Source organism: Ailuropoda melanoleuca, chromosome 1, assembly GCF_002007445.2.
Source record: "Ailuropoda melanoleuca isolate Jingjing chromosome 1, ASM200744v2, whole genome shotgun sequence".
Classification (NCBI taxonomy): Eukaryota; Metazoa; Chordata; class Mammalia; order Carnivora; family Ursidae; genus Ailuropoda; species Ailuropoda melanoleuca.
In genome coordinates this window covers 17,549,064-17,564,281 of record NC_048218.1, presented here as the reverse complement: position 1 = coordinate 17,564,281, position 15,218 = coordinate 17,549,064, and the positions used below count along the sequence as shown (strand labels likewise).

The 15,218-nt window shown below is 39.4% G+C and overlaps 1 protein-coding gene across 6 annotated transcripts in view; it reads right to left on the bottom strand.

The window, feature by feature from the left end:
* The window catches only part of APP (amyloid beta precursor protein), a 258,939-nt gene that overhangs the window by 71,606 nt on the left and 172,115 nt on the right, over positions 1 to 15,218 (bottom strand). For all 6 annotated transcript variants that reach the window (XM_002920062.4, XM_011226002.3, XM_002920063.4 and 3 more), the window contains 3 exons: positions 15,063 to 15,196; positions 9,499 to 9,573; positions 8,647 to 8,805 (listed from right to left, as the gene is read on the bottom strand). In XM_002920062.4, coding sequence (XP_002920108.1) covers positions 8,647 to 8,805; positions 9,499 to 9,573; positions 15,063 to 15,196 — 368 coding nt within the window. The remainder of the gene's footprint in view (positions 1 to 8,646; positions 8,806 to 9,498; positions 9,574 to 15,062; positions 15,197 to 15,218) is intronic.

Sequence of the window (15,218 nt, the reverse complement as noted above, 5' to 3'; positions counted from 1 at the left end):
ATTATTTAATGTGAGGGAAAAAAAACCTCACACATTTGGTGTCAGAATATTGAGAGTACAGTCACACGGACCACAGCTATAAATCAGTGAAGACAGTGTATAGAACTGGAATTCAGGACCCGACCCAAACCCCAGGACCAACACTTTGGGACCAACTCTAGCATACACTGGATACAGAGCTTAGATCAACCAAGCTGAGAGCAAAGAAGGGCCAGAAATTCCCAGGATTTGCAGGGCAGGTTTTCAATTCTTGTTTAGTTAAGCAGTGAGCCACACCGACACTCTTAATGGTGAACAGATTACTATAACCGAGGAGGAGGCAAAGCCTGGAGAGCTCCTGAAGAAACCATAAACAAAGGATGCCTTTGAAAAGATTTGTCAAATGGTCTGATCACCTGACACATGCCAACGGTGACACAATCCTGACTTTTAAGAGAGTTATAATGATATGTTTTAATTTTGCATATTCATGCTTGCATTTTGGCATTTTTGCTTCCCACATCCTCTGACTGGTTACATCATGCTCAAAGATATGGACATTTATATGTCATTTCACCCTCTCCTCATACTCTCACTAACCACAGAGCCTTGACCTAGTGGAAACATTAATGTGAAGCAACCTGAGACAAAGTTTATACAAATCCGAATGCAACTTAGGATCTTCAACCTGATTACACGTGGGTAATCCTATGTGTGCGCATACATGTTTCTCGGGAGATGATTCCTCGTTGCTACTATCTGTTCTGACAGGGTAGATGTCTGTAACGCCTATCACATAAGGGCAGGTAATGACCCGTGGATCATTAAATAATGTGCTGCTACGCATGTGTCTAAAAAGTGAAATATTTATATTTTCATAATGGGTTTTGATTTTGAAGGATGAAAACAGATATCAACATATAAATCCGCACATGTAACCTATGCTGGAATGAGCCAGGGCAGCCCGGCGCTGTACGTTTTGACAGTCATCTGGCGAAGAGCTGTTCTGACTTCAAAGGCAGTGATGAAGCAGGGCTTGCTGTGGAGGGGATCTGGTGATGACTATGGACTCGGAGGCACAGGACAGCTTTCAAGCTAATACCTTTCCTACGTACTTCGTAACTTTTTTTTTAAAAGATTTTTATTTTTTATTTGGAGAGAGAGAGAGCACAAGAGAGCACAGGTGGGAGAGGCAGAGGGGGAGGGTGAGAATCTCAAGCAGACTCCCCACTGCACGCAGAGCCTGATTCAGGGCTTGATTTCACGACTCTGAGATCATGACCTGAGCAGAAATCAAGAGTTGGATGCTCAGTGGACGGAGCCACCCAGGCGTCCCATACTTCATAATTTTCTGTTTAACTTAATTCGATTAAAACCAGAAAGTGCTAGTGTCTCTGGTTTACATACTTCCTGTTGGTCTTTAGAAGATCTAATGAGCGTGGCAAAGAGTCAAAGCAAGACAGGGCGGTCACATTGAGAGGCTTTACTGAAACAGCATACAGACCACTCAGCACAATCTATAGGATCTTATTCAGTGAATGCTAATTCTCCGGTTTTCCTTTCCACCTGTTTGTTACTGGGTCTGTCCTTAAAAGCTCTCAAGTCAATGAGTCTTCTTGTACTCACCAATTTTTACAAATCTCAACTAAAAATAAATGAATGAATGATGAATGGACGAATAATAAACATATAAGGTATAAGATGATTATTTACATTTCTCAAAGGTGATTTTTAACCTAGCAGTCTTTTAAGTACATTCAGATCGGCTTTACAAAATTTTTGTTGTATTAAAATCTTGAAGGAAGAATGTCTGAAGCACTTTGGGACTCATCTGTCTCACTGCCTTTAATACTAAGAACTAGGCAAATACTTTTTAGCTTATTTACCGTCCATTACATAGAGGTGCAGATGTACCGTATTTACCTTGGCATGTAGATACCTGCCCTCTACATACGTTCTATAAATGCTCACATCTCTTTTTTTGACCCAAAGTGATTAGTAGAAAATGAAGACTTGTAGGGAGAAGGGGAGTTTGCAAAATATCACATGAAAACTTTTTAAAACGGCCAAATTAAGCACCTTAATTTTGCCCCCATTAATTTCTGTCCTTTATTTTCTCCAATGATCTTGCTGCTTCTCATTGAACATTTATTGCCCTGCTGTTAGAATGCACCAAATCTCCACCTTGGGACAAAATCATGTTCCTTGATGATAAATCTCACAAATCATTACATTAATGTTCTACCAAAGAATTCCATGTGGCAGTTTTCCAGAATCTCAGGAAAATTTAACATTTGGCCAACCTAATCAGAAATGAGAAAGGGAAGAATATTGGTGCTAAAGAAAGTGCCAATTTTTTTCTTCCCCCTCAACTGAATGTTGAGAATCTGGATGCGAGGTATCAGATGTAAACGTGAAACTAATTTTAGTGTGAAAATGGCTGGGGGGAAAAAACCATAACAGCACCGGCACACAGACAAGACAGATATACACGAAAACATTTCCTAATTCTCACCTCCACTTCAAGAATGCTTAAAAAAGTCGTTGTGTCAGGGGGCACCTGGGTGGCTCAGTCAGTTAAGTGGCCTGCTTAGCTTCTCTCTTGCCCTCTCCTTCTGCCTCTCCCCGCACCTCTCTCTTGAGCGCTCTCTCTCTCAAATAAATAAATCTTAAAAAAGTTGTGGTCAGGATAATAATTAGGATGTTGTCTATTGGGAGATTTAGAATAAGTATCTATAAAGACACAAAATATCTCAGAATTACAAAAAAGCTTTTGTAATTTGTCTCTCATCTTTTAAGGTGAGTTTTTCCAGACCAAAGCCTACCACAGGAAGCTTTATTGTAAAAGAAATTCCTATCTGGCCTTGAGTTTAACTGTGCAGGCGCTTGCTTAAGGCTAACTGCTCTCCAGATTGCAGAGAATGTGGACAGTCAGGCAGTACCATTGTCTTCTCTCCATCTAGGAGGCAGAATCCTGACAAGTTACAAAAAAGGAGGCTCAGATCATATTTAGCTCATCTTTCATGAGGCCGTAAGTTGCTGGATACGAGCTCTGAGAAAGTAGGAAGTCGGAAGCACAGGTAGAGGTCTGGTTGTTAAATAATGATAATTTAGTTTTAGGTAGTACTTGAGTTTGGCAGTGACCCATGTGTGATGGAAGTGTAACCGTGTATGATGCAACTTTGGAGAGGGATTTCACATATCTTGGTGGGGGGGAGGATAAGTGATTTTCCAAGGAAACTTCAAGAGAAATGAAAAAATGAAAGGGGCTGGTCCTTAGAAGAGTCACTAGCCCTCTATAGATTGAGTTTATCCTGAGTGACAGACCAAACTCTCCCTGAGGAAAATGCAACTTTTATTTAACTCTTGTAATACTAGAAATATTTGGGGGGCACCTGGGTGGCACAGCGGTTAAGCGTCTGCCTTCGGCTCAGGGCGTGATCCCGGCGTTATGGGATCGAGCCCCACATCAGGCTCCTCCGCTATGAGCCTGCTTCTTCCTCTCCCACTCCCCCTGCTTTTGTTCCCTCTCTCACTGGCTATCTCTATCTCTGTCGAATAAATAAATAAAATCTTAAAAAAAAAATATTTGGATATTGTAAAATTCTACGTATACTGCAAACAATGCACTTGTAGACTGGCCATTTACTGGGTCAGCCAGCAGGCATATAATTCACGAAAGAGGAAATTTAGATCACAACGCACACACTACATGGGGACTCACAAATGAAATTCACAGTATAGCAAGGCATTTTAGCTGCACAAAAACATCATCACATAATACTTCCAAGCTCGGGTTAAAAAATATAGATAAAATTACAGATTAAACCTGAGCCTCAGAGAGACCGTGGAAACAACCTATGTTGTTCCAGATTCCCATATGGCAAAGGCTGGGACTCGTAGAATATGGTCATGGTTAAGGGATAATTATTTTGAAGGTACTCTCAGCTGTAGAATCCCCAGAAAAAAACACTTTGACTAATTAATTTCCTTATATTCATCTAACATTTACTGAATATTTTGTATTTTCCAGGCACTGTGTTAACTATGATGGAGATCTCAGAAAAATTTATTTATGGGTCCAATATAAGACACAACCTTCCTCAGACAGTAACTGGCACACTCCTGCTTTGTCTTTTTTATTTTTTTAAAGATTTTATTTATTTATTCATGAGAAACAGAGAACGGGAGAGGCAGAAGTAGAGGGAGAAGCAGGCCACCTGCGGAGCAGGGATCCTGATGTGGGGCTCAATCCCAGGACCCTCGGATCATGACCTGAGTCGAAGGCAGATGCTTAACTGACTGAGCCACCCAGGTGCCCCTTGGTTTGTCTTTTAACAGCAATACAGACAAGTTCTTAAAAAGGGGCTTAGAATTTCCTTGCATTTTTCCGAAGTGCAGAGCTAAGTGCTGTATCAAGCTATGTGTTAAAACAAACACTCAAAATAAAATTTAAATAAAACACTCATTAACTTAACAAAAATGGCAGATAATGCCAAGATTGTAGGCCCATGACTATCCAGCCCCAGTTTTTACTACATGAGAGAGTTTTATGCATTTCTAGGTAAGAATTCAATACATTTCTTGGATCAATCCACAACAATCTGATATTTTTTTAAGATTTTATTTTTTTTTATTTGAGAGAGTGAAGGAGAGAGAGACGGAGGGGGAGAGAGAGAGGGAGAACACGAGCGAGGGGAGGGGCAGAGGGAGAGGGAGAAGCAGACTCCCCACTGAGCAGGGAGCCCAATGTGGGGCCCTATCCTAGGACCCTGGGATCATCACCTGACCCGAAGGCAGATGCTTCACTAACTGAGCCACCCAGGTGCCCCGATTTTTTTTTTTTTTGACAGTAGTTCTCCCTAAACCGGTCTTTAATTTTTATTTCAAATAAACATGATGTTTAATTCTACATGAAGCGATCGACAGGCCCAGAACAAGCACGATTATGGCCAGTCTGAAAGGATCCCGTTTGGTAACACAGGAAGCTTTGGCAAACATTGTTCCCATCTCTCTTTCTTGTGATGGTGGATGGGATGGGACTGAAAATTTTGAAACGTGCATTTGTTAATAAGGACTCCATTCAGCCCTCATCTTATATTTAGCTCTATCAATGTCCACATAGCAAAGACCCTACTTTGGAGATCGGACTTTCGGCTGAAACACTCCCCTAAATGTCAGCAATTAAGATTCTGGTCTCAACACCCACCCCCCTGCCCTGTCCTGGCAAACGATCCCAATGGCCCTGACCCCAAAATCTAGTCCTCTACAAAACGAGGGCCAAGGAACTAAAGGACTTTTTCTCCAAATGCATGTAAACAGAATTTTACTGAACAGTGCTAGGACAGAGATTTTTTTTTCTGAACAGAAAAAGAAAATGCTAATGTGATATTCTTTTTCAAAAGCTTTTTGTTCAGAGAGGAAGCATGGTCTGGTAAGAGGGCACCGTGGTGGTCAACTGTGATTTGCAGCCCCACCCCGTCCCTTACCCAGATTAGTGGTGTCACCCTGAGCCAGACATTGGGTCTCAGTGATGTCATTGGTGGAACAGGGTCAATCCTGTCCCACCATCTATAAGAGTACCGGAAGTTCTCTTAGGGTTCCTCAGAGCTTTGTATGCTGTAACGTCAGCAGAAAAAGAAAAATCAAAATGAGGGGCATCGGTATAAGTAGGTGGCTATTTGGTTTAGTTACATAATATATGCAGACTGTTCCTTTCAGCCAAGATGGAGTAATGAGAACCAGATTTACCCAATCGCCTGTAACAACCAGAACAGACAGTGTTTCTAAAAGATATCAGACATCGGGTAACGGGTAGTGAACACTGTGAAAGGGGAAACAAATGAGAAGAGCCCTACCACTCCTTAAGCTTGTCACTGTGAGTTCCCAGGCTGTCAGTCCGGGTGCGGGAACCAGCTGGAGCCTGGTGGACTCCCACAGTTAAGGTAGTCCAGTGAGAGTCTAGAGAGACGAAGGCAGCCAGCAGCCAACGGAGAGTGCTGGGGAGGACACGGTTGCCCAGATCTGCATATAATGATCAGGGCCCACGAGTAAAAGAACCCAACCAAAGCCACGGGGAAAAGACATCCGAAAGGATTAGAGGCAACAGCACCTGGTGCTCACACTGGTCAGGAATAGTGCCTGTTCCCACCATCCAGATGGGAAAACAGTATTCATCGTAGATTACTCAGAAGGATACTAATCTCCAAATTGGAGAACAAGGAACCATAAGCTGGTAACTGCTCTGATCCCACTTAACAAGTCTTAAAAGCAAAACCCAAAAGGATCAAACTGTTCCTGAGTAATTTAACAACACTGCAGAACGAAGCTCAAGAACAGAGGTATATAAAAGTACCCAGCACACAATAAGGAGAAGTTCACAATGTCTGATGGCCAATAAAAAATTATTAGGTATAAAATGATAAAGGAAAATATCTCATATAATGAAAAAAAAAATCAATCAAAATCGACCCAAAGTTCACACAGATGTTAGAGGTGGCAACCAAAGATATTACAAGTTACTATATATAATGTATTCCACAGGTTCAAAAACTTAAGAAATGGAATATATAAAAATAACCAACAAAAACCAGACTAAACTTCAAGATATGAAATGTATGAGATGAAAAACAGCCAGATAGGGGTAATGGCTGATTGAAATACACCATGGCACGTCATAATCTTATTACTCAAAACTGGTAATAAAGAGAAAACCTTCAGAGAAGCCAGATTAAGGGGAAAAAAAGATATAGGGGCGCTTGGGAGGCTCAGTTGGTTAAGTATGCGACTCTTGATTTCAACTCAGGTCATGATCTCAAGGTCGTGAGATTGAGCCCTATATCGGGTTCTGTGCTGGGTGTGGGGTCTACTTAAGAGTCTCTCTCTCCCTCTGCCCACTTCCCCCTCTCTCTAAAAATAAATAATAAAAAGATATATTATTTACAGAGACAAAGGATATAAATATTCTTGTGGGAAACAGTGCAAGTAAGCAATGGAACATCACCATTGAAGTGGCTGAAGAATATTTTGTCCTAAAATTCTATACCCAGCAAAAATGTCTATCAAAAACAAAGGTGAAATAAAGATCTTTTCAGATACATCCAAGCAAAAGAATTCTTCACCAATGTACATGCATTAAAAATTTTTTTAAAGGAAGTCCTCTGGGTAGAAGGCAAATAATTCCAGATGGATCTATACAAGGAATAAAGAGCACCAGAAATGGTAAATATTTTTCTTAGTATGTAAAACTCTTTAAAAGAGAACTTACCATTTAAAAGAAAATTAACAATAATGTAGTATGGAAAAAATATGACAACAACAGCCCAAAGATTAGGAAAGAGGAAATGGAAGAATCTGAGTATGAAGTTCTCCTAATACACCAGAAGTGGCCTAATATCACTTGTACTGTTATACTACTGTGAAGTGGGAGAAACATATTCTGAAAACCCTAGGGCAAACACTAAAATAACAAAATAGAGAGTTACAGCTAAAAACCCTACAAAGGGTACAAAAGAAAATCATAACAAACATTCTATTAGTCCAAAACTTGGCCCCCCCAAAAGTAAAAGGGGACAAAGAACAGATGGGACAAATAGGAAACACAGCAAGATGACACACTGAGGAACAACTGTATCAATAACTTCATAAGTGTTCTTCTCAATTAAAAGGCTAGATCCAACTATACGCTGCCTACAAGAAGTGCATATCGAATATAAAGACAGATAGGTTACACAAAAGTACAAGGATGGAAAAATGATATGCTATGATAATATTAATCAAAATGAAGCTGAAATAGCTTTAATATTAGACACGGTAATTTCAGAGCAAAACATATTACCTGAGAGAAGGAAGGTATTTCATAACGATAAGGGTTGGGGGGAAGAAGGACATAACAACTTTGAATGTTTATGCACCTAAAAACAAAGCCTCAAAATACAAAAAGCATAACCTGATAGCATCACATGAGAAAATGTCAGAGACTTTAATCTCTCTCCTCAGTAATGGACAGAATGAACAGACATCATGCACACACATTCACGCTCAGAATGTTTCTTATGTCCAAAGTAAACTCTCCCATGAAGCCTTGTTGCGGAGATGTGCCTGCATGTTTGGTAAGCCTTTCTGGGCATTTATTGCTGAAAACCTCAAATAAGCCTCCTGACACCTCCTGACACAAGCTGACACCATGACTGACGAGGGCTTCCCCGCAGAGACGAGGGCTGCTGCTCTGAGCAGGAAACTTGAGTTCTAGCTCCTGTTCTGACTTTAAAAATCCTCACCACTCGGCCAAATCCCAACTTGTCATGACGCTCGGTTACGGGTCATTCGATGGGGAAGCTTGGTTATATATAGAAGTCCTGCCAGCTTTTGTGGTGCCCTGACTTCTGCTGTCCACGAAACGTCACCATCCCAGGCATGCTGACTTGGGTCAGGTGTTAAGTGCTGAGTCGCTTGGGAAGCCTGTCTGACCGATCTGTGGGAGGGCGTGAGTGTCTACTGTGCTGAGATGACCCTGTGCAGGCAGCTACCCGCGACCCCATAACCTCCAGGACAAGATGAACTGAGGGGCTCATCACACTTCTCACATTTCTTTCCCGTGGCCTTCGGTCCCCAGGGCCCCCACGCCTCCTATGTGCGCGGTGCCCTGAAGGGAGCTGGGAGACCTACCCGAGGGGGGACGGCCTGCAGAGCCGTGATGTAATTCTCCAGAGCCAGGCGGCGGCGGTCGTTGAGCATGGCTTCCACCCGGGCCATGTGCGTCTCCACCAGCTGCTGCCTCTCGTTGGCTGCTTCCTGCTCCAGAGACTCCACTTTCTCCTGGAAGTGCTGTCGGGGCAAACACGTGCACACATCAGTCGGGGACCGAACAGGTAGGATGGGGCGGCAGATTCAAGTGTTTCCAAAGGGGCATCGTATTTCATTTTACTCAGAGATTTATAGTCATTCCCGCATTTGGACTAATTCAGCATGTTTTATGGGCTTCCTCCCCTTCCTGCACTCCATCCCCAAACCTGATTTCTCACTGTAAATCATTATTTTATAAGGTCCCTGAAGACTGATTTGACTAACCGTAACACAGGATAAATTTCTGTGCTCTTAAAACTCTGAATTCCATTGCAAATAAAAGAATTTCTCTTTTACTCAAAGTGCTTTAATTTCAGAAAATGACCAGGAGAGTCTCACAGTTTCCTCAAAGGTAGTTTTGAGAGGAGTGCCTGTCACAAATTCTAATCAGGGTGCAATTTTTTGCCAGAGGAAGAAGCAGCAGCAGATTCTGGCAATCAGAAAGATGTATTATTGATAAAAAGCAGACTGCAATGCAAGTAACAATAGAAGTTTTATGGAAATGAATTATAACTTGAGCTAATTAAAAGCAAATACAAGGAAAGGTTTAAGAAACTGAATTACTGGACAATGATGAGCAATAGTCCAAATTGATGGGAATAGGAACAATCATTCAGAGATGCTGGAAAATGTGTAGGCCTGTGCTGCTGGGTGTAGAACTGGCTGGAGTTTTACCTGAATAACTGCTTTCTTGTCGGCTTTAGGCAAGTTCTTTGCTTGTCGTTCTGCCTCTTCCCATTCTCGCATGACCTACAAAATGAGAAAACATTTGAATTTAAAATCATCAGTTCCTTTTTCCAATTTTTATTTAATGAGAGATTATTTTCTTTCTGTACTTGACATTTTAAACATTTAAAAAAAATTACCACATTCCAGTCCAATCTTGAAACGATTTATCTGATCTCCCACTAGGATGTAAATCATCTATCGTAGCAGTATATTAAACATAAATGCTCACATTTATTGGAAGGAATATGGCCCTTTGAAACAAAGTTGGTCTTTTTTTCTCTTCCTCAGAAATGGCTGAAAGTCATTTTGTTTGATGTGCACAAATGTCAATGATTCATAAAAGGCATTGATATACATATGTATGTATATATACACACACACATATTTCTTGAACAAGGATTTCCACCATTAAATTGAATGCATTAGTCTTAGTCTTTTGTGAAAGCAAGTCATACAATTTCAAACTGTGTATTTTTCAAGCAGTAAAGCAATGCGTGTGCACACATGCCCTGAACACACTACCAAAAAAAATACATGATGGAGGAAGGATAAGTCAGAAATCCTCAGAGCCAGCCTACTGATGGGTAACGAGGGCCTTTTGCTCACCAACCCCCATCATAAACAGTAAAAATACTCGAAGTACCTCCAGAAATTCCAAGAGAGTACATATTATAATGCTCTGAACGTAGAAAAACGTATTTTTGGCAAGTAATGCTAATTTAGTAACCAGGCTAATCTGTTTGGTAGGAAAAGAAAGCTTCCTGTTCTCATCCTTGAAGTTCACCCAGGATTACCCTGAGAGAGGTTCATTCATTGACCTGAATGCAGAGAGCAGAAGTCTGCAGCTGGGCCTGTTGTTGAAATGAAATGATACTAGATTCTTAACCACCTACGGCTGCATTTCCTTTTCAAGTGTACTACTCGCTGTCAAGCAGAACTTTAAGTGCAACTCATAACTGAGCCAGGTGACATAAAGAGCAGGAAGATCAAGTAAGCAATATAACGGTCTGCTGACAGATGTGTACCTGCATACTTTGTAGACATACAAAGCATAAAAGAACCTGATTTCTGTACTATAAAAGCCTGTTATTTATAGGTATTTATCCCTAAGGAATCGATTTTTCTGATACCCTTCAAGATAAAAAAAAAAGAGAGACGTGCATAAAAAACTACTGATAGAGAATTTCTACGAGATAATAACACATCAAATCACCATGTAGGTTTTTATTTAGGTATTTTATTATCTACTGGCATTAATTTGTTGTATATGATACAAGACTAGGTTCTTTGTGTTCTTTCTCTGATTATGGAGAAAAGAGAATGGAGTGAATTTTCTATTACACTTGAAGGACATGTAAAAAAATAACCTAAAAAGGTCACAACAAAATTAGAACAAATGCCCCACTGCTATGAGTAAGAAGAGAATCAAAAGCAAAGAAACCTATTGTCCCGGATGCTTCGATGTCTCTAAGAGTTAATGAAGGACCCCTGTAGGGAGGGGTCTACCAAAGACTACCTTTGCTCTCTGGATGAGATAAGGCTTGCAGCTTGCCATAAAAATATTTCAGTTTCCTGCTTTGAGAATGTTCACAGTGGCAGTACTCTACCATGAACTCTTCAGGCAAGGAATCTCAAAATTAGTTTGAGGGAGAAGCCAAATGTTTTACTGGAATGTGAAAATGGATTTCCTGTATATCTTTACACTTTCACCATCCCACCTTGCACATTCAGAACCTGATCTGTAAACTCTGAGCTGGGGAAATACATAGAATAATTAGAGAGATTTATTTGGCTAATAAACTGAAAATAAACTATTATAAAATGAAATCAAATTTGATTTTCAGAGCAATTTAACAATATTCTGTACCCTCACGAATAAAACAATTCACTGATACCATCACCCTAGGCCTATTTAATGCAAGATAAACACACACCATAGGCTCAACGTCTCTCTGAACAATGGCTACCACTGAGATGTCCCCAAAATAGATAACATTCCTGCAGATCTGCTACGTAGCCGACTCTGTATTAAGTGCTTTATAAAATCTGTGAGATTAGTCATGGTGATCTCCATTTTACGGACCAGATTAAGTCATCTGCTCAAGGTCATGGAGGAAAAAAAAATGGAGAAGGAAGGATATAAACCAAGATCTCTGTGGCTCTAAGAGCCACGCTTTTATCCTCTATGGCCCAATCTGCCATTATAAAATATAAAAGTTATAAATACATTATATATATAATTTATATAAATATATGCTTATATAGCTATATACTTATATATATAATTTATATAAATATATGCTTATATAGCTATATACTTATATAAACATATCTAGTTATATATAATATATAAGTTTATATATAAATATATGTTATCAATACATATAAGTATATATAAATTATATATATAATCATATAAAATCATTCAATGGCAAATTCAATAGGCGAGCTAAGTTTCCTTGTATTTGGTGACAGGAAAAGGACTATTCTTAAGATACTGATGTTTATCTTAAAAATAATAAATTCCAAAAAGGGTCAAATTTCATTTTGAAGAATTTCATTTTAAGGATATATTAAAACCTCTAAGTCCATACGTAATATGTATAATTATTATAGAATATATAAATATATAATAAAATCATTTATCGACTATTCAGAATCTTATATTTGCTAGACACTATTCAGAACATATGGCAACAGAAATCTACAAGTTTAGTTTTCATGACGCCCAACAACCAAATACCAAAAACCCCCAAACACCAACCCCCCCAAATCTCTGTATTCATAAGAAAACAAATAGTAACAAAAATTACAATAAAAATAAATTAAAATTCTCGGGTTGCTCCATATATTCTTGTAAAGCAATTTCCCACTGAATGAACAAAAGTATCAGTATCATCAGATTTACGGATCTTCAAAGACTTGGCTGTGTCATGCAGACAAAACGACAGCTAATACACAGAGATTTAAGAGGCAGGCAGGCAAGTTCAAAGGCAAACAGTCCTCAGAATTCAGTACCACAGATTATGAAGATAAATGTTAATCTCAGGCGTCTCTTTCCTGTGACCACTGGAATGAGGAGACAGCATTCTCTGTTCTAGGATCACACCTCTTAAGTTAGGTCAGATATAGTTAATAACTAAAAGATGAAGAAATTCCATAAAGATTTATATGGTTAAACAGATGTGCTAAATTAAAACTAAGTTACTATTCCAGGAAAGAGCTAGAATATCTGAAACTGACATGTATATAAAAAAATCACTAATAAGTACTTGGCACTGGAGATGCCAAGGGGATGTTTCAGTGTTAATGTTTTTTTTATTATTCTTTTTTTGGACTTCACTGCCCCTGAAATGGAATTTGAAGCCAGTGAGAAGGCCCTGAAAGCTTCAGAAGCAAACAGTGAGATAGGATTTAAGTTTTAAAAGATGCCATTTCAGGGGCAAGAAATACGACTCAACTGCTTTATTACCAGTGATTATGTTATCAGCCCGTGTTTTTCCCAATGAAAAATCCTGTTTTCCAGAAGAACTGCCTTCAGGTGAAACCTCTTTATTCCACTCTACCTAGCTTCCTAGTTCAACCTGCTTTTAGGTCTTCATCATGGCCAACAACTACAGTTGCACATTATATTCCACAGCCAAAGTATTTTAACTTCCCCCCCTTGTTATTATTCCAAAATAAATCTAAGTATCATGGTCACTCATCTTTAAAAAAAAAAATTGTGTTGTGTCTTTCTAGATACTTTAGCAGTTTTGTTTTAAAATACAGGTTTTATTAAAAAAATAAAAATTAATAAATAAAATACAGGTTTTATTATATTCAAGTACGGTGAGGTCAACAGATCAGGAGACAGATGCCATTGAAAAGACTGTTACTCACACACATTTCCCAAGAGGAGGCAGCATGCCATGCTATGCCATTGAGAGAAGGCGCTGAAGCTCTAGGATGGGTCAGGAGGCAGAGGGAGTGAGGGGGAAATGTAGCCAGGAGTCTGTGGCTTCCTCGGGAAGGAATGGGTGAGTCGGGGCAAGCAGGCTGAAGCAGGCTTAGATTTGGCTAGTCTGAATACATTCGGTATAGAGGTATAGGGGCTGTCCCTAGATGTCTGGTACCTAGCCCTGAAGTGAGCAGGGCAGGTGGGTAGTGGGTCAGAGTGTAAGAGTAGGATGAAGAAGGTATCTGGGGGAAATGGGCTTTGGAGAGGTTGGTTTGATTATGAAAGGTGTGCCCCAAGGCTAGTCATTTGCTACCTTTAGGAACTGGCTAACCCTGGGAGGGGCAGTCTCCCTAGAGTTAGTAAGGGCCCAGATGTCAAAACACTAGAAAATACAGAAAATTAAAGCCCATGATAAATGCAGTCTTTTAAAGACTTCCTGTGATCTTAGAAAATATATGGCAGACTGATCCATTAATCCTATTTAACGTCAATTATGAAAACTTTTAAGTATTTGTGCTAAATATTACCAAAATTAGTAATACCTTCTGATATTTACCACAGAACATTAACACCAAAAAAAAGGAATGGTTGACTTTGACCTGAGAGATTTCCTCATTCACTCATTTATGTTTCCTTAAATCTGACTTTTCCTATTATTTTTTCACTCTAAATTGTAGGCTTCAAGTTAGGCAGTAACTCACAAGGAAGTGTGATATGTATTTGCTGAGTGAATGATTGAATGAATGAAGAATCTGAGAAAGGGCTAAAATTAATATTATCTCTAATAAATACAATATCCAGCACCTGGTATAGGCATATCAGAAATTGTAATTGATATTATTAGATATAAATTAACCAGGTTTTAAACAAATTTTTCAATTTGTTTCATAAGGAATTTGCTAAAAAACAAACAAGCCAGGGTTTGCCACACAATGTAGTGAGAACAGCATTGCGCCAGGAGCAAGAAAGCTTCTAGTTCCAAATACCATCTCTTGTGTTCCTTATATTGCTTTGTTCTAGAGTGGGAAGCTACAGTCTTGAACCACTGTTGCGTTATTGATTGCTTATGAAATGAAATGCACTGATCATTATGGTTCACATTGCTTTTAAGTTCCTATGGTCTTACGAATTGGCTTTGGAATAAATGTGAAGTTCAAAGTTATAATACTTTGGCATCTAATAAAAAATATTAATCTTTACTACAGATCATTTTAAAGGATTTTAATTTACAACATCATGCTTACAGGGCTATGTATACACAAAGTAATAAAACCAGAGAGAATGCTGCAGACATAATTTAATTTGTGCTTATGAAATCCTGCTATACTTAGTGTGACTGGATCTCTCCTAGGTGGCATGCTCAAGGTGGATTCTAAAAAACCCAAAGTGATACTCTTAGAGCAAACATTTAAAACTAAGACTTTATGTCTTTAAAGATCTGGATAAAATTAAAGATCCCTTCCACCCCTAGGCATTCATCAGCTATAGAGCCCCTAGGGAGACTCTGAGGCAGAGGCTAAGCCCAGATTTCCCCTTTATTGTAAACTAAAGGATGGAAAAGTCACTTTACCTGCGACATTCGCTCGCGGTGCTTGGCCTCCAGCCTCTCTTTGGCTTTCTGGAAATGGGCATGTTCATTCTCATCTCCAGGTGTCTCGAGATACTTGTCAACGGCATCAGGGGTGCTGGCTGCTGTTGTAGGAACTATAAAGTAGAAAGAAGGAGG